The 18,270-nt window shown below is 56.8% G+C and overlaps 1 protein-coding gene and 1 long non-coding RNA gene across 2 annotated transcripts; one reads left to right on the forward strand and one right to left on the reverse strand.

Annotated features, from left to right (window-relative positions):
- Positions 1-6,479: 6,479 nt before the first annotated feature.
- NXPH3 (neurexophilin 3) lies at positions 6,480-11,077 on the reverse strand. The gene is made up of 2 exons (XM_019740565.3): positions 10,658-11,077; positions 6,480-8,245 (listed from the first exon to the last, which is right to left on the reverse strand). The coding sequence occupies exons 1-2, from the start codon at positions 10,709-10,711 to the stop codon at positions 7,541-7,543; spliced, it is 759 nt and encodes a 252-aa protein (XP_019596124.1). The 5' UTR covers positions 10,712-11,077; the 3' UTR covers positions 6,480-7,540.
- A 1,424-nt stretch (positions 11,078-12,501) lies between these two features.
- On the forward strand, positions 12,502-16,965 carry LOC141568888 (uncharacterized). Its single transcript, XR_012492180.2, has 3 exons — positions 12,502-13,176; positions 16,249-16,370; positions 16,609-16,965. It is a non-coding gene; the product is annotated as an uncharacterized LOC141568888 (long non-coding RNA).
- Positions 16,966-18,270: the final 1,305 nt, after the last annotated feature.

Consider the following 18,270-nt stretch of genomic DNA (forward strand, 5'->3'; position numbering starts at 1 on the left):
TGGCCATTCTCCCTCCTGCCCACCCAGGCATGGCCAGGACCAGGAGGGCTGGATGTGGGACTGTACTCAGAACGGCTCGCCTCCAGCACTGCCTCTGTGCCAAACACAGCTCCAGCTGCTTTACACATTCCAACTCCCAAGAGCCCCCTGACAGCTAAAGATCATCCTCAGTTTACAGATGGGGAAACTGAGACATAAAGGTGTCCAATCACAATTAGGAAGTGGTAGAGCAAGGATATGAATCCAGGCAACCTGGCTTCGGAATCCGTGTTCACTACACAGCCCATCCTGAGAAGAAAGAGAAAGCAGCTCTCTCCCTTCCCAGGAGGCTCTGGGATGCCCGTGAGCCCCAGCAGGGCTGTGGTTGCTGGATGGCAATAGCCCTACCCTGACATGATGCCACCATTCCCAGAGCCAATTCGCTCCTCACAATAACCGTGTGAGGAGGTGGGGGAAGGACGGCCTTCCAAGCTGCCGTCCATCGGGGCCTATCGGGAATGATCCCTGGTGGAGAGGGTGGTATGCAGAACACCTGGGTTCAGGTAGCACACTCAATACACCTCACAGGAAGGACTGCCTGCCTCTGGGGAACCTCCAGGCCAACTGCACTGGGGCACATAGCCCCTGCCCTCACAGTCTCCAATCTGAGGGGGAGACAGTGCCTGTGTCCAGTGTCTTGTTAGTCAAGGGGGGCATCCACATTTCCTGCTGTGACAGTCCCCAAGTTGGCAGGTATATACCACTCCAGACTCAACTTGAGTCGGAGATAGAAGCAGGCTCTTTAAAGAGGGCTGTGGATATTAGGGGATCGCAGAGGAAGCAAGATGGGTAGAAGTTAAGGCTGGATGCTGGGGGAGAGGAATGGGTGGCAAGGGGGAGCAAAAAGGCCTGGAGACGGGGGGGGGGGGGGGGGGGAGTTCAACAGAGCCGACTACAGAGCCTCCTGACTTCAGTTTCCGAGGGAGAACCTTTGGGTGAGGTGTGGTGGGGCCCAATGGTTCCTATTCTTCCCCCTGAGTTTCTCCTTCCTCTTGGGGATTCTTGCTTCAACTCGAGCTACTGACATCACATTGGCCCATCACAAAGGAAATAGTACATTTCCTTTAAGGCTATGGCTCAAATATGAGCTGAAATCTGGCACCGTGGAGACCAGCTGGAACTTCTAGAGGCTTTATTAAACAATATTTGTTGAATGAATAAGTACTAAGGGAGAACAGAAGGGTATTAACCTATGATGTCCACGAGGCTTAAAAATAGCCCAGCTCACGGAGTCTGGGTTTCAAAATCTGGCCCTGCCAAGGCTTGGCAGACTCGGGCCTGGCCTGGGCTCCTTCTTCTGCCTTCAGAGGGGGAGTGGGGGGAGGGAAGCCAGTTGAGGCCTAGCACCAAAGGGTGGGGGATGTCCATACTAGTCCCCAGGAAACCACGTGGCCCCTCTGTAGCCCACCTAATCACTTCCTTTCATCCCTGCTCTCCAGGGGGATGACCCCTTGAGGAAAGACCCTGTTTGCAAGAGCATGGCTTTCCTTTGGTGGGTGCAGAGGTAACCCTTTTTCTTAAGCCAGGCTAATTCAGGAGGAATCAGAACCATGCCTGTTCCTACCCAGAGTGTCCTGGGCAGGACTGGGGTCTCAGGTGAGCTCAGACCTGAGTTTAAGCGGTCTGGGCAGGTCTCAGTGTAAGCACAAAACCAACGCTGACAGCTTCAGGCTCAAAGCCTGGTCCTCTGCTCCCAAAGGCCTGGTTTGCCTCACTCCCCTGCTTGGCTGTCGACCAAGCCAGAAGCACGGACCGCACTTGCTCTTCGGTGTACTTTGTGCCCACCTGGGTGGGAGAAACACCTCACAACCCTGGGTTCCCTGAGTGATGAAAGGGCAGCCACTACTCTGCCCTATCAACCATTCCCCTCCCATCACAGGCCCCCTTCTGCGTTGGACTTCCAAAGCTGTGTTGTTGCAGGTAATTAAAGGGTTTTAATTAAATTAGGATCCCATCTGGCTGGGATCAGTCAGGCCCTTAACGAGGATTGTGTGTCACCAATATCAGAATACGGATGGGGACTCAGATATGTGGGGGCTGAATGTGGGGACTAGAGGCCTTTCAGATGGGGGTAGAGAATCCCTCAGCCCCTCAGGGGCTCCCTGCCATGCAGCAGCAACTTGTTCCACCTCCCAAAATGGAGGCTACATGCGCCAATGCCAGAGAGGGGGCAGAGGACCAGAGCTTTCCCAAGTTCATTACTGTCTGAGTCTATAAAATCTGTGAAGTGTGGCAAGATATATGAGTGAGCACTGTCTCGTTTCTGCAGGTGAGGAAACAGGTCCACAGAAGTGACGTGCTCAAAGACATCCACTGACTTCACTGCTAGAAATGGAGACCAAATAAGATAGAAACTTGGTTTTTCTCTCACACAGAAGGCTAAAGGTAGGCAGCCTAGGGCTGCTATGATATTTCTATCCCACAAATTTTTCAGGGACCAAGACATCTTCCAGTCATTGCTCTGCTACTTCTAGGCTACGGTTCTTATCCTCATGGCCTACGATTGGGCAGCTAGAGTGCCAGCAATCACATATTGCAGGCAGGAGAATGGAAGATGGAACAAAGAAGAAGGGCCAAAAGACGTGTATTAACTGTCTTGAGATTTCTGGAAGTTGCTAAATAATCCTTTGGCTTACGTGTCACTGCCCAGATCTTAGTCACAGGGCCACATCTTGGTGCAAGGGAGGCAGATAAATGTATTTCATGCAGCCATGTGCCCAGCTAAAAACTGAGGATGCCATTAATATGGAGGAAAGGGAAATGGGTATTATGGGACAATGAGCATCCTCTGCCACGTGCATTGTGGGGCAGAACCAGGACAGGAACCCAGGTCTCCTCTGTCCAGCCTCGCCCTTTCACCCAGCACCCCAAAAGCAAGGCTGATGTTAACATCACCCCATCTCCAAAAACAAAGAGGAGAAAGTAACATTCGTTGAGCAGCTCATTTAATTTTCCCAATAATGCTCCAAGGGAGGTAGATCCCTTGCTTTTTTATATAAGGAGGGTCTGGGGAGATTATGTCATTTGTCTAAGCCACCCAATTAACAAATTACAGACCCAGGATTGGGGCCCAGATAAATCTTCCCACAACTCATGTTGCCAGTTCATTGGCAGCCTCTGTGGTTCAGGACGTGCCAGCTTGTCCTTTGGGACCATGTAGCCAGGTGGCCCTGAGATGATGGACGGGGAGACGTTGAACTAGGCATCCTTCACTTGGACGGTTATCAGGTCAGGCTTTGAGCTCGGCAGGCCAACAGGAAAGAGAGTCCCCTGTGGGACCAGAAGCCAGCCCTCAACAGCTGAGTGCCAGGTGATGGCAGCAGCTGCCACTCGCATAATCACCAAATGCCACCCTCGCCCGATTGTGACTCCACCTGGTGGAGCTGGTGGTGTCTCTCCTTGCCTGTCACCCCAGCCCCCAGTTCTCCTGGCAGTACCGCAGGACTCAAGAGTCTTTGGAAGTAACATTTCTCTCTCCCACTCCCAGCCATGACACTGGATCCCTTCCCAACACAGAGCAACTGGTTCTTGTGTCTCCCCCAACCCCCTACACATATCCACTTGATAATCCAGGTCCTTGGTCACCCCACAACCCTCAGCTGCCTCCACCCCCCATTCACCCCCTTCTCCCAGCTTCCCTCCCCACACACCACCTCATGCATCTCTGAGCAATGGGCCTTTCCACCGGAGTCTGCCACATGCAAGGTCACCAGAATTCCTGCCAAGGAGGGGGAAGGAGGTGACTCAGTTCCCACTTGATCATCCCAGGAGAGGAGCATGAGGGGGGAGGGAGGAGCATTAGGGGGGAGAGAGGAGCATGAGGGGGGAGGGAGGAGAGAGGAAGGAGAAGGGACTTAACCATTCGCTTTTGCCTTAAGCTGCATCAAGAGGAAGACTCAGCCTTGCTGCCGGTTGACTAACGTGTATTCCTTCGGACTAGCTTCACAGACTGCTGAGAAGATTCACCCCATTAGGGATGGGAATGCTGAGGGCCGACAGTGTCTGTGCCAAGACTGAAGGACAGACGTGCTCTCCAGGTGTTCTGATGCTCAGAAAAGAACAAGCCCCCCTCCCATGTCCATATGCAGTTCTTGCCCTCAGGGAGACTCCAGTCTGATGAGGGAGGCACAGACCTTGGCTTCAGTCTGATGGAGGTACAGACCCTGGCCCTAGGGGCTCCCCAGTCTGATGGGGAGATACCAGGCTGTGCCCTCAAAGAGCCCCCAGTCTGGTAGGCTTGTCCCAGAGGCTCCGCTCAGATGGAGGAGACGAGGCCTTGCCTGGGGCAGCCCCCAGCTAGGTTGAATGGCTGGAGGAGCAGGAGCATGGGACCAGCAGCCCAGTCACTGAAGGGCAGTGTTGAGGGCAGCCAAAGAGTTGGGGTGCAGGCAGGACCTAGAGCTTCTCTCTGGGAAGACAAGCTCCTTCCCAAGGAATCTGTTCTTCTGTGAGTATTTGAATGGCAAGAGGGTTAGGTCTGAGCACTTTGCAATGATTGGGGGTCCATCTCCCAGGGGGATAGCATAGACATTGCTCCCCAAGGGGGTAGAGGTTGGTGCCTTTGTAGCCAGAGGCAGTTAGATGAACCCCTTACCCTTGTGAGGACGAAGGGCGTGCAGGAAGTATTGTGATGGCGAAAATAGTAGGGCCCAGAGGCAATTCCAAAAGAATTGGGATTTGGGAGGAAATCTGGTAGCAAGATCCTAGCTGAGAAGAGCAGCCAGGTGATGGGGAAGGCAAAAAAGAAGGATGAGGCAGCAGAGTGTGTGTGCGGGTGAAATGAAGTTATTAAAATGAACCCACCCCCTGCGCAGGCAGAACTGTGTGCCAGGCAGGCCGGCCCTCCAGCTGTCAGCAGCATCTGGCTCTCCACAGGAGGAGAGGAGCCAGAGGGGGTGGGTCAGAGTGTCCCCAGGTCCTACTGATAGTTCAGCCAGGCCAGACGGAGGAGGGGCCCAGGTCTACCATCCTACCCCTCTTACTCCAGTGCCCACAGGGCTGTGTGTTTGGGGGCGGCTCCTGGCTGGTGTCCAGTGGGTGGGCATTTGCAGGTGGGACAAAAACCAGATTCCAGCAATCCCAAAACCACACAGCAGGGCCCAAGCCCCTGGGCCTCTCTGAACTCTATGCACTGTCCCCAGGATGGGAAGGGAGAGAGTGGCATGGAGGAGTGGGCAGTGTCTCAAGGCTCTGCTCAGGAGAGGTGGCCCCAGAAAGCATGGTGCAGGGGAAGGAAGCTGGGCAAAGGAGTGTGAGCTTCTGGGCCACTTCATAGAACAAGGAGTCTTCAAGGGCCTCACCCAGCTCTGCTCTGCACTGTGAGGGGGACGGGTCCATGCTGAGCTCTGGTGGGCAGGGAAAACAGGCTGGGGGTGGCGAGACCATCATCCCCTCGTGCTAGGACTCTCTTCACTTGGCTACATGGCAAAAAGGACCCAGGGAACCTCAGTGCTGCCTTCCCAAGACAGCAGACCTAAAATGACCTCCAGACAGGGCACCATGATCTTGGCAGTGGAGGCCCAGCTTTCCCCTCCTCGAGCCCCGGAGGGCCCAGGCAACTCCCAGACGAGGTGCCCCCAACAGCCATCTGTTCTGAGGCCCTCCTACTGGCTGGGGCATGGGAATGGCTGCTTTCAGGACCCCTTCTATCTCCACTCCACCCTGGCCTGTTCCTTTACTAGCAGGTGATCAGATTGAAAGCCCAATACCCCTGATTCTAGGAAAGGCTCCTTCCCAGGGGACTTCCCCAGGACAAGCAGACAGATGGAAGTCACAGGTGGGAGAGAGCATCAGAAGTGTCTCCTCCCCCGTTCGCTTTTGCCTTAAGCTTAATCCAGGAAGGTCACCCGAACGGTCCTCACAGTGTGGGCCCTGAGCCAGGAGCACTGGCGGTGTCTACCTGGGCCCTGGTTAGAAAGGCAAATTCTTAGGCCCCACCCAGACCTACTCTGGGATGGGCCCCAGAAACCTGTGTTTTAACAAACCTTGGTGGTTCAGAGGGCTGCTCACATTCGAGAACCCATGGGCTGAGCCAGCCCCTCATTTTATAGAGAAGGAATGGAAAGAACCCCAGAGAGAGTGGACTTGGGCGAGGCCACGGAGCGAAATACTAGCAGAGCTAGGACCCCCGCTGGGCCCACCCAGATGACAATCCATGGAGTCAATAGGGAAGAAAACACCCTTCTATGGCCCATCCTACCTACCAGCTCTCTCTCCCGCAGCTGCTTTTGCAGCGCCAAGCAGGGTGTTCACCCGGCCTTCCCAACAGCTGGGAAGGGGGTTGGGGAGGGAGCCCTGATGCCTCCAGTGAGCATCAGCTCCCACAGCTGTTTGAACCTTGCAGCTCTGCTCTCCAGAAAATGTCCAGCCATCATCTGTGAAATGCTGGCTGGATCACGGGGCGCCTGGGGCCCTTGTTCCCAACAACTCAGAATCCAATGCCCCGGGAATGCTTTATTCCTTGCTCCAAGAACAAGATGCTGTGCACAGAAGTCGACAATCGGGTAATTTCACAAGACCTCCCTCCCCCCACCCAACCCACAAACAGACACCACAGCACAGGTTCAGCACGCCCTCCATAGTCTGGGCTCCCCCAGCCCCACAGCCCAAGAGGGGAGGCAACATCCCATCTAGGGGAGCCCCAGTCTGACAGGCAAGACTGACTATTGAAGCATGGCTTGCTGGACAAGGACGCTCCCAGAGGAGCCAGCAGGGGTTGGGGTGGAGGAGGGACGCACAGCGCACAGGCGGGCTTCCACCTGTGGCCTTGCTGCTGGGAGAACCACGATCACCGTCTGTCTCAGCTTAAGGAAGGGTGTCCCATCAGCATGGGGACGGGTGGGGGATCCATGGCAGGACAGGGAGTCTGGGAAAGGGGTGGCCTGGCTGGGGCACATGGTCTATTTGTCAAGACATTGAAGACTCCAAGGTCACCACTTCAGCCTCAAGCCGAGCTGGGTCCACAGTCCAGGTCAAAGGGCTCAGGGCTGCCCACTGAGCGGGGCTAGAGGGTTCCTGCTGCCTCGGCCCCCAGTGCTGGCTCTCAGGAGGCCCCCTCTCAGCTACCCGTCATTGCCTACTTGGTGTCCACACTGAGGAGACAGCCCCTCCTTGTTGCTGTCTTGTCAGGATGGCAGGGAGAGAACCAAGGTTTTAGGCTCCTCTCCATGACTTTATTGGGGCCACACTGGTCTGTCTGCCTCAGGGGCCTCCTTGGATGCAGCATCTGCCTGTCGCTCAGTGGGGACGCCCTGCGAGGGTGCACAGAACCCACTCCCCCAGCGCCTGTCCTAGTCGCTCCACCACTGCAGGTTGGGGCCAGCACTCGGGACCCCTTCCCCGCCACCGGAGACTTGGCCCCAGCCCCACTTGGCACCTCCTCTCCACCTGACTCCCTGCCTGAGGCCCCTCCCCTTCCCTGCCCAGTGTCCCGACAGATGACCTCCTGTGTGGGCAGGCCCGTCCTTCCAGCCCCGGCCCGGCCTCCGTGGCCTGCCCAGGGTCAGCCGGAGGGGTAGTAGGGAGTACCGCTGTGGTAGTTGTAATCTGGGCACACCTTCTGGACCAGCCTGTAGTCCGTGCTGTAGAAGGCAATGTAGACACAGACCACTTTGAAGGGCTGGGAGCAGCTCCAGGTGGCTGAGCTCTGAGCGTGGTCTCGGGAGCAGGTCTTGGCTGGGTCGTGGGTGCACAGCGAGGTCCGGCGGCCCCGTTCCACCTTCTCCCACTCCATTCGGCAGTTGAAGATTTTGGAGGCCTTGGCTTCAATGAAGATCTGCTGCTCCTGGTGGAACTCGACGGCTTTACTGGGGGGCACAAGGCTGATGGAGATGTTGCCCTGGCCCGTGGCATTGTGCCGGAAGTGGACGCTGAAGGTCCCGTTGCCGTGGTCCACGATCTTCCCCGTGACAAGCAGGTTCAGGGCAACCGTCTTGATGTTGGAGTAGAAGTCGCCCCAGCCAAAGATTTTCTTCACCTTGGCCGAAGGTGGAGGGCTGTGGTTTGGGCGATTGGGGGGCTGCCCAAGGATGCCCCATGCCTCTCCAGGTGGAGCCAACAACCCTAGGAGAGTAGAATTGGCCACGGGGCGGGCCTTGGGTGAGATGTGGCTCCGCTTCCGAGGCATCCGGGGTCGGGGCTGGCTCTCGTGGTCGTCATGCTCAGGGTCCTCCGAGCCAGGAGGCCCATCATCCTGGCCACAGATGACCTGTGGAGGGAGTGGGGAGGAGAGTGAGAGTCCTGTCCCCAGAGGACCCAGGAATTCTGGTCCATTGCTTGCCACCATCAGCATCATTTCTCTCCCTCTTCCACTGCCTAGGGGTTGAGGGGCTCCTACACACTGCCAATTATGCTGAGGCTTGGGGGTACACTGTGCTTGTGTCATGGTCCCATCTCATTTTCTGACACTCAGGTCACACCCACTGTCTTGCCTCTGGCCACTATTTGAAGTCTAAAAGGATAGTCGGGAATTCTCTCTAGCGGACCATGGTTCCAGAGTACATGGTCCCTGCTCTTAGGGAGCCCCGTCTATGGGGGAGGCCTGGCTCCTGATCCTCAGAAAGCCCCTGTCTGATGGCAGAAGCATATCCCTGTGCTGAGATAGCCCCTAGACATAAGATAGGTAGAGTCCCTGCCTCCCTGAAATTCCAAGCTGGTAGGGGAAGCACAGTTACTGCCTTCAAAGAGTCCCAAGTCAGGTAGGGGAGCTCCATCCCTCTGCTGTGAAAGCCCCCAGTTTGATGGAGAGGTACAGCCTCTGTCTATTGGGACTTGCCAGTCTGCCGGATGAGACACTATCCTACCCTAGGACAGTTTCAACCTCAGAGGCAACGAGAACCAACAGATAATGGAATAAGAAAATGGAGCCCAGTGACATTCTGTCTCAAGTACATATTCAGTTTAGTTTTTGGCAGCAGGAGTAGGGGGAGACTTGGAGTGAATTCCACACCCAGGATGACCAAAGGAGTAGAAAGCCAAACACTCCCCCCAGGGAGCACTGAGGATGACATGCCAGCACATTACTTGCACTATGAGGTAGGAGGCGTTCTTATTATTCCCATTTCACAGATGAGGACACCAGCACTCAGAGGTTACGTCACTACAAGGCTGTCACATAGGGTCAGCCCTCCCACTCCACTGCACACTTCCGGTCTCACAGACCAGATGTGTCCTTTTATAGGAGTTTTATCCAAGCCCCATTGCCACCCTGGATCTCCTGTAAGACTGCCAAGGCTCTGCTGGCTCAGCTCTGGCAAGAAGCGACACCTGGGGAGGCTTCCTAGCAGCGCTGTGGGGAGGGCCAGAAGGACAGCCTGACTGAGCTCAAACACGGGACAGCTCTGGAGGGCATCAGGGAGCAGACAAGGTTTCAGAAGGGCAGCCGCCTGGTGTATGTCTGCTCAGCTTTTGATGAGAGCACTCGCCTGATGGTTGTCTATGATACCAGAACCAGGGGCACTGGCTCACAGCTGGGCATCACCTAGATTTGCTGGCGTCCCGGGGTGAGGATGGGGGCTGCCTGAGGGCTGGGCTTTGGAGAGCTTTAAAGGGGTTTAAGGTCTTGCCCCCTGTTCTGGCCCTGGCCATGCCTGTGGATGTGTGCAGTGGCCCTGCTTGCCAGGCCCCAGGGGTGGGGTAGAAGGACAGCAGGAGGGGCCGCTCCTGGGGGCTGGGCTAAAGGCTGCAGACCTGTGTGCACTTGGCCCTGTGGGTCACAGCTGCATGGCTGGAGGATGGGGAGGAGGGCTGCAGCTGGGATATGAGAAGGGAAGCGTTCTTTCACACAGTGAGTGGCAAAGGGCAGGTGGCAAAGGGGATTATTGTTGTGAGGAAAGGATCCCATCCAAATGTGGGGCTGAAGATGAGCGTGGAGGGCCGCGAACGGCCGGCGCTGGGTCGGAGGGGAGTTAAGCCCTAGGCTGGGGCCTGGGGTGGGGTTCCCAGCGTCCTGGGCTGGCGTGCGGCCGAGAGCGAGGGCACGGGGAGCGGGCTCTGGGCGCCTGGCTCAGCTGCCGCGAGCGCCCGGGGCGGGAGCCGCCTGCCCAGGTCCTGTGGGGCTCGGGCTGCGCGCGGCCGGGAGAGGAGAGGAAAACAACAGGCGGGGAGGAGGCCCGCCGGAGGGAGCGGGAGCGAGGGACGCGGGGTCCGCCCCCCGCCAGGACCGGCTCCCAGCGCTGAGGGACCTGCAGCCCGGGGACGTCTGGGTCCCCGAGGTCAGGAAAACGTCTTCTTTACTGCACCCTCACGCCCCCCAACCTGGCCGGTCACCAGCTCCACAAACCACTACCCCCCCACTCCCCCCTCCGCGCGTCCAGGGAGCTGGGAAGGGGTCCACCCTTCGTGACCTGGCTGCCAGCCTTCTCCCCAGAGCTGGTCGCACCTCCAGCCACCAACGGCCGAGTGGGTGGGCCAGCCAAACACCGGCTCTCCGCCCCTATTAACCCTTTCTCTACTGTCTCCGGCCTCGGACCCGCCCTCTCCCCTAGTCTCCAGGCGTCCCCTCTATCCCGGGGATGTTGGGGGGAAGGGAGAAAGTTTCTGGGCTCCGAAGCTTCCCGCGCTCTCCCCCAGTCCCCCGAGCCCCCGCCCCCCGAGCAGCTCCCCGCGCGCGGACGCTCACCAGATAGAGGCTGCCCTGCACTAGGAACACGAAACAGCAGCGAGTCAGTTGCATCTTCCTTTGCTCTCGTGCCCCTTTCTCTCCTCTGTTCCTCTCGGGGTCCCAGGCCCCTGCCTCACCCCTGCTCTTTCAGGCGCGCTGTCCCATGCTCCAGTCGCCGGCGACTCGCGGCCCTCGCTTTTGCCAGCCACCCGGGACGGACCCCGCCCCCTTCGGTCCAGCTGTGCAGCCGCCGCCCCTTTCCCCTGGTCCAGCTGCGCGCGGCGCGGCCCTTTCTCGAGGTCCCAGATGTGCACCCCGAGCTCCTCGAGGGGTCCCAGTTGCGTGGTGGCTCTGCCGCTCCAGATCTGCGCTCAGCGCTCCCCTCGGTTACAGCGGCGCCGCTCTCGCCCAGATGTGCTGGGGACCAGCGCGCGCGCCCGTCGCTGGTGCTAATTCCCCAGACCAGACGGCCCCTCCCGCCCCGTCGCGGCGCGCCCCCTGGCGGACGCCCCTGGCCGCGCCGTGCTCGGCCGCGGCTCCCCGCGCAGCACCCGCCAGACTGGAGCGCTCCTGGCGTCCAGTCGGCTCCCGCTTCCTCATCCCTCCCACAGGCGGCGGCGGCAGCGGCGGTGGCAGGTACGGTGAGCCCAACCGGTACCTCCGGAGTTAACTCCTCCCCTGCCGGCCCGCAGCCCGGGGACCCAAGACAAAGGGGGCAGGACGCGGGGGTGGAGTAACTCTTGGCGAGGCTGGGAAAGAATGGTGGCCCGGAGGTAGGGACCCTACCTTCCCTACCCCTCTGGCAGGGCGCTAGCTCCTGCTGCCCTACCCTCAACCCCAGGAGTCCTGGAATTTGGAAAGATCATTTTTTCCAAACCCATTCCAACAGCCAAAAAAGAACGCCTTCCTTCTTGCAGGCTCTGCCCACAGTGGAAACTCGACTTTCAGACTGCAAGACTTGCTTTTGTGCTGAGGGAAGTCCTTCTGGGTGTCTAGCCTGTACTCCTTTTGTCATAATGTCAGTTCCTTTCCTCTTCTACTTTACTCAGAGGGGCTGGGATAACTGTCTTCTTACCGGCCCTCCCCCCACACACACACGTCTCAGTCCAGTCAATGTGACAAGGAACTTTTGGCTAAAGCCCTGGGCTGAAAAGGCCACTAAGGGCCAGGCTAGATTCTGGGGCTGAGGTCAGGGGTAAGCCTCCTGAGAAGGTGGGGAGTGAGGTGGGAAAGGCCCCTGTGGAGGCTGTCGGCCATTCTTCACTCCTTACCCATTCTGTGACTGAGGGAGTCATCAGACTAGGCGGAGGGGCTCCTCCTATTCAATAGGGGCCCTGGTTATCTCTGGTCTCTGCAAACTTCCAGGGCAAGGAGGAAGAACAGGACCTTGATAAGAAGTTCCCAAGTGGGACTGATCCCCTACTCCTAACCCCCACACACACTAATTTCCACATTTCCTTCCTGGAATTTAGGGCCCCTTAAGCCCTTAGAAAAAGCAAAGGTCAGGCCCTAGCACCCTTTAGAGGCTGTGAGGATGAGGAGGTATCCCTGCATTTGGAGTGGCCCCAGCCCGGGCCGGACCTCTGGGATCCATTGGGGTGGATACTCTGCTCTGTGGCCCTCTAGGCCCAGCTTGGTCTCTGGCTGCAGCCCCCAGCAGGCACCCAGCCTCCTCCCCCACCATCTGCCAGGCGGGTGCGTGGAGAATGCAGATGAATCTTAATACCAGCCTGGGCCAAGTGCAATGAGGGAGACAGCTTCCGCAGAACCCAGACAGCATCGCAGAGCCCCCTGCATTGCCCAGGCACCTTGGGGATACCAGGTACAGCAGCCCTTCTCCAGGGGTGGTCAGGGGTATGCATGTCTAGTCACAGACCGCAAAACCCGAGGGAGGAAGGAACAGATAAATGCTTGTCTGGCCTTGAAGCCTCTGGTCCAGCTGGGAGGAAGAAGCTGTCGGCCTGAGCGTGGGCAGCTGGCTCCGGAGCTCAGCTAGGCAGAGGCATAGCTAGGCTCACTCCTTGTCCAGTTCCAGAAGGTCCTGGCCCCAGGAGAGCAGTGTGGCCCAGCAGAAAGAGCACAGTTTTGCAGGCCAGACAGCCCTGGATTCCACTCCAGGCCAGGCTGTGTGACCTTGGGCAGGTTGCTTTGGTTCTCTGATGCCAGTTTCATGATCTGTTGTTGCAAGAACTAAATGAGACAAAATGTATAAACAAAGCGCAGGCACAATGGCTGGCAGGCAGCCGTGGGAGTGCAATAAAGGGAAGTTCTCGCCTTTCCACTTCCCACACATTTGCTTTGGCTGTGCCTCCTGCCAGGCTTACCCTCACCACCCTCTCGGCCATTCCTGGCTCTCACTTCCTTCAAGTTTCCCCTCTGCATTCATCCATCAACCACTAACCGAGCCTGTCCTCAGTGGCAGGCACCAGGCCAGGGGCTGGGATACAGAGATGAATGGGACACCATCCCTGCCCTCAAGGATCTCGCTGGCTAGTGCAGAACTGAGACATGGAAATCAATGAGTATAACTCAGTGTGGTGAGTGGAATGAAAGATTCCTGTACCAGGCATTATGGATGCACCAAGGATGGTGGGGACAGGAGCAGCGGGGGTCAGGGATGGCTTCGAGGAGGAGGTGATGCCCCAGTTGTGAGGAAGAGTCAGCCAGGCAAGGGCTATTTCTGGCAGGGGCACTAAGTAGTCCAAAGTCTGGAGGCTAGAATCGGAAGCGGTTTGCCGGCTTGCGGTTCCTGGAGCACAGAGGGGAGGGGAGGAAGCTAGAGCTGAAGACTGGGACCAGCTGATGGAGGGTCTTATGTGTCATGTCAAAAGGTTAGGGCCTCTGTTTATGAGGATCCTTTGAAGGGCTTTAGGGGGCAAATTATAGTCAGATTTGCATTTTAGAAAGCTTTTGGAGAATTCACTGGAAAGAGGAGAGACTAGAGGGAGGGAACCTGTTAGGAGATAAGTGCAATCATCTTGGATGAGAGAGAAGGAGAGACTAAAGACATCTTTAGGAGGCAAAATAATCAGGGTCTGGTTGTTGCTGAGATGACGGAGGAAGGAGAAGGGAGTTGATATGATACTCAAGTTTCTGGCTGGGGCAATAGGAGCGATGCTTGCTGAGGTGGGCACCACCAGTGGGGGGAGGAAGGTGGGTTCTGGGGCGGAAGGGTCAGCTTTGGTCATGTCAAGTCTGGGTGCTCTTGGCCACCCCCGGGACAGAAGAAAGTCTAGCCTGGGGTGCTGGAGGTGTGGTGTACAAGGAGAGCAAGGGGCTTGGTGAGGGGAGCCCTGGGAACCCTGGCATTTAAGGGATGGGCAGAGGAAGAACAGCCCTCAAAAGGACCCCGGGCAGGAACAGGCAACGAGAGACAAGGAGGGAAGATGGCTGATCCTGGAAACAGCAGGAATGGTGGGGCTCTCCCACGTGAGTGTACCAAACAGCGGGGGGTTATTGTACACACAGATTCTAGGGTCCCACCCCGCGAGCCTTAGGCAGTAGATGGGAGCCTAAGGACCACGTATTTTTATAAGCCCCTGCCTCTATCCCAGACGAGAGCAATGGAGGTGGCCTCTGGACTTCACTTTGATGAACTCTGACATGTGGGGAGAGTCAGGAAAGAAGGGGTGAACAGCAGCTCAAAAGAGCAGAGTAGCCTTGAACGGTAGAGATGGAACAGAGACCCCTGTTTGGCCGAGATGCCCCCAGCGAGTGTATCCAACCTCGGTTCCTGCAGCTGCTCCCAGGGTGGGAAGGCCGCACAGCTGTGCTGGAGGTAACCCCAGGTATGTCTGCCATTCAGCCTTAACTCTGTGTGTCCCCCACCATTCCCTGCACACAGCAGATGCTCAATGAAGGGGCAGGACTCAATGCACTAGTATCACCCCTCAGCCCCCAGCCTCGCCGACGCCCACTTGCATCCTGGATGTGGGATGACTGGGCATGTGCTTAGCATCTCTGATGCTTTCACCTGTTTCTGTCTCCTTCTTGGAAGAATCCCTCCCCTCCCCCCTGCCTCTCCAGCGCTACAGGAAAGAAAACAACACAGTAGGCACCTGATCAGTGCTTATTAAATGAATGGAAAATGGGGTTCCCGAAGGTTTGAAAGGCAGAGAGTGGATGCCCTTGAGCCAGCTGGAGCAGAGAGGTCTAGGGGCAGAGGCCGAGGACATCATCATTAATCATTCATGTTTACCTGGCAATGTGCAATTTTAAAGTGTTATCGTAAAGTACTATGTGTGTGTGTGGGGGGGGAGGGGTAGCAGAGTTCAGAGGGAAACCCTAATTCAATTGAGGGGGCCGCAGACAAGTCCCAGAAAATTTAGTCTTGTGATATGTGGATCACCCCAGGTGGGAGGGGAAGAAAAGAACCTTCCAGGCAGAGGAAGCAACTCATGCAAAGACCAGAGATGAAAGCAAGCCTGGGAATGGGGTTCTGATGAAGACGAGATGAAAGAATCATTTGTTCCTCAAATAGTTATCGGGTGTCTACTTTTATGTCAGGTCCTGGGCTGGGTGTGGGTGGGGGTACAGCTGTGACTGAAGAGGCTGCAGTCCTTATTTGCATGGAGGATTTGGGCTATGGGAGAGCAGGGATTAAGTAGCTAAGCACAAGGAAACACAAGCTCTGAGATGTTGGCAAGTGGTATGAAAGAGGAACGTCAAGTTTTGAGCCAGAGAAATTAAGGAGGGGTCCCGATTTACGTGGAAGGGGTCAGGGAAAACTCTGCAAGATGCGATCCTTCAGCTGGAAGCGTCTAAGGAGGCCTCAGCCAGACATAGAGCTGGGGGAGGGCCTTCCCGGCAAAGGGAACACACTAAGACTCTGAAACTATGAAGAGTTTCCTGCTTTGGAGAAGCTGAAGGAAGAGAGTGAAGTGAAGGATGAGGGAGTGAGACAGAGATGGAGAGGTGGGTGGGGAATGGATCTAGGGCTTTATGGATCTAGTTAAGATGTGGGGTTTCATCCTGTGATGAAGGTGTTTTTGTTCTTTTTATTTCAAGTTTTAAACGGGTCAGATTTGCACTTTAGAAGGATCTTGGAAAGATCACTGATTGCCGTGTGGAAGGTAGATTTGAAAGGATGGGTGAAACGGGAGGCTGGAGGTGATGGAGGCCTGAATTTGGGTAGAAACCATCAGGATGGGAGGAGGCAATGGCCTTGAAGGACGTTTGAGGGGTGCAATGGGGAATAGTTAGACTGCAGGACATGGGGCTGAGGAGTCAAAGATGACCTGCAGTTTTCTGACCTGAAGACACAGGACAAACAGGGGGACGTTTGCAGGGGGACGCAGCACCCTGTCCTGGACAGGTGGAGCGTACAGGGTGCAGGTACAGAGCTGAATAGCCAGGGGCAGAGTGGCGATCCAAGTAGAGGGATAAGACTGGGAGGTGTATGAGCCTCCAGAATCATCAGAGGTGAGAAGGTGAAGAGCTTGCAAAGGACAGAGCAGAGCAAAGGTGCAAGTTGAGGCTGCCAGGGCCAGTCATGTAGAAAGAAGTGAGGGGAGAGAGGGGGCACCAGGCAGGGGAGGGGCAAGCCAACCAGGGAAGCTGCCTACTAACACCCCAAACTGCGTGTTTGTCTCTGCTCCTACCTCTCACAGGACACCAGCCAGGATGGACCTTCTGCCTGTAAAGGCTCCCACCTATCTCTCCTAGAGTGGGAAGGGCAAGGAGCCCTGGATTAGGAGTCTAGCTCTGAGATCTGCTTTCAGTGTCATCTTGGGTGAATCTCTCATCTTATTCGGGCCTCAGCTTCCCTGTCTGTAAAGGGGTATTATACTGCCCAGCTCATGGGGGTGAGGACGTTCTGAGCTAGGGCATCGAGCTGTCTACTGGGCACACAGTATCCCCTGATCTTTTGTCTGAATTGAGCTGGTGGGAAGCGCGTTGTAAACAGTGACGCACTGAGAAAAAGGAGTCTGGCCATGCTCCTTCCTGCTACATCTCAGGTTGCTTCGCAGGTGAGAAGCAAGAATGAGAAAACAGGGCCTGCACTGGGGCCCTAGACTGCAGGGCACCTGGTGGGGAGCCGACACCTGGCAGGGAGCCAACACCTGGCACCAGGTCACCTGTCCGCCACCTGTCGGCTGGACCCAGGTCGCTGTGGTTAAAGCCAATTCCCGCAGGATGGAGAGGCGCGCGGGCGTGGCGCGTCAGAGGCGAGTGGGGTCAGCGCGCCACCTGGTGGGCACCTGGGGAGCCTCCTGTGGGTGCTTTGCCCTAGCGAGGAAGGCGGGGCGGAGCCTGCCACGGCGCACGGTCCCCAAGAGCTTCCTGGCGCTCAGACCATCTCCGCTCGCCTGGCGCTGAGGTGCTTAATAAAGATTCCTCAAAACAACGAATGGCTCTGCAGCCAGATCGCCTGGGTCTTCGTAATCCTGGATTTGCCACTGTGTCTTGAGCCAATTATTTCACCTTTCTAAGCCTGTTTCTTCTTGGGGATAATAACAGCATCCCGGTAGAAGGTTTTGAGAACAGCGTCAGGCACATAGTAAGTGTTCAGTAAATGCTGGCTATTGTTATATTCTCATTCAGTTAGCCATTCAACCACAGATTTTCAAATGCCAGGAGCTTGCAGGGAGGCAGCTCTGTAGTGCAAACAGCCTCGACTGGGAGGGGGAGGGGAGGTTCCTGCAAATTGGGATTCGGAAACGCAGCCTCCGGTTCTTTATTTGTGTAATGGGTCAATTTAACATCTTTAGTGAGACGTTCCGCTTTCTTTTCACAAAAAGGGCGCAGGGTGGGCACTCCAGGGGCCTCAAGCTCTCCTGCACCCCTGACCCTCGGGTTTGCCTCGTGAAACCCGGCCACGCCGTCCCGAATTCAGGGAAGTGCACCCCTCTGGACCCCCGATGTACGTTGGGGCCGGAGCACCAAGTAGCAGCCACCTCCAGAGGTCAAGGCTTCCATTCCGGAGCGTCTCAGACGGTCCACCCGCACAGGGCTGGCTGCCGGAGCGCTTCCGCTCTGGTCGCGGCGTCCTTGCTGCGCTTTTCATTTCCAGGCTGGTAGTGACCCCTGGTGGCGGAGGAAAGGACAACCGCGGCCTCCACTCCGCAAGGAACTCCTTCCTACGGAGCTCTTTTCAGTGGGCAACGCTGGGTGGGGACGGGGGTGGGAGTGGGGGTGAAGGACGGGAGTAGACACTGTCCAGGGGCTGGGAAGGAGAAGGGATTCCCAGAGCAGCCCTGACCTGGGCTTCTGTTAGAGAGATGGAATCTAGGATCTTCCATCCAAATCAGATCAGAGATGGGGGTGGGGGTGGGGGTGGGGGTGGGGGTGGGGGTGGGGGTGGGGGTGGGGGTGGGGGTGGGGTGGGAGTCAAGGCCCACTGAGAAAGAGGGAGGGTTGAGATGTAGCCAGATGACACACCAAGAAGTTCAGGAGGAAGACCTCCCTAGTTTTCTCCTTCCACCCAATTTGGGGTCATCACTGTTCCCCTTTGGTACCCCAGGCCCCCAAGATTTCAGTGGGGTGATGTACATGGGGAGAAATGAGCCTGGGAATGGCCACAGCCTGAAAGGGTCCTCAGTTCTGGAGGCTTCCAGGAGGGGTTAGTTGCAGCCACCAGGGCCTAGCAGAAGACTTGGAGAAGTAGCAGGAAGGACGCCAGCTGGAAGTAC

Source organism: Rhinolophus sinicus, chromosome 12, assembly GCF_057876585.1.
Source record: "Rhinolophus sinicus isolate RSI-liver-muscle chromosome 12, RSI-T2T, whole genome shotgun sequence".
NCBI lineage: Eukaryota > Metazoa > Chordata > Mammalia > Chiroptera > Rhinolophidae > Rhinolophus > Rhinolophus sinicus.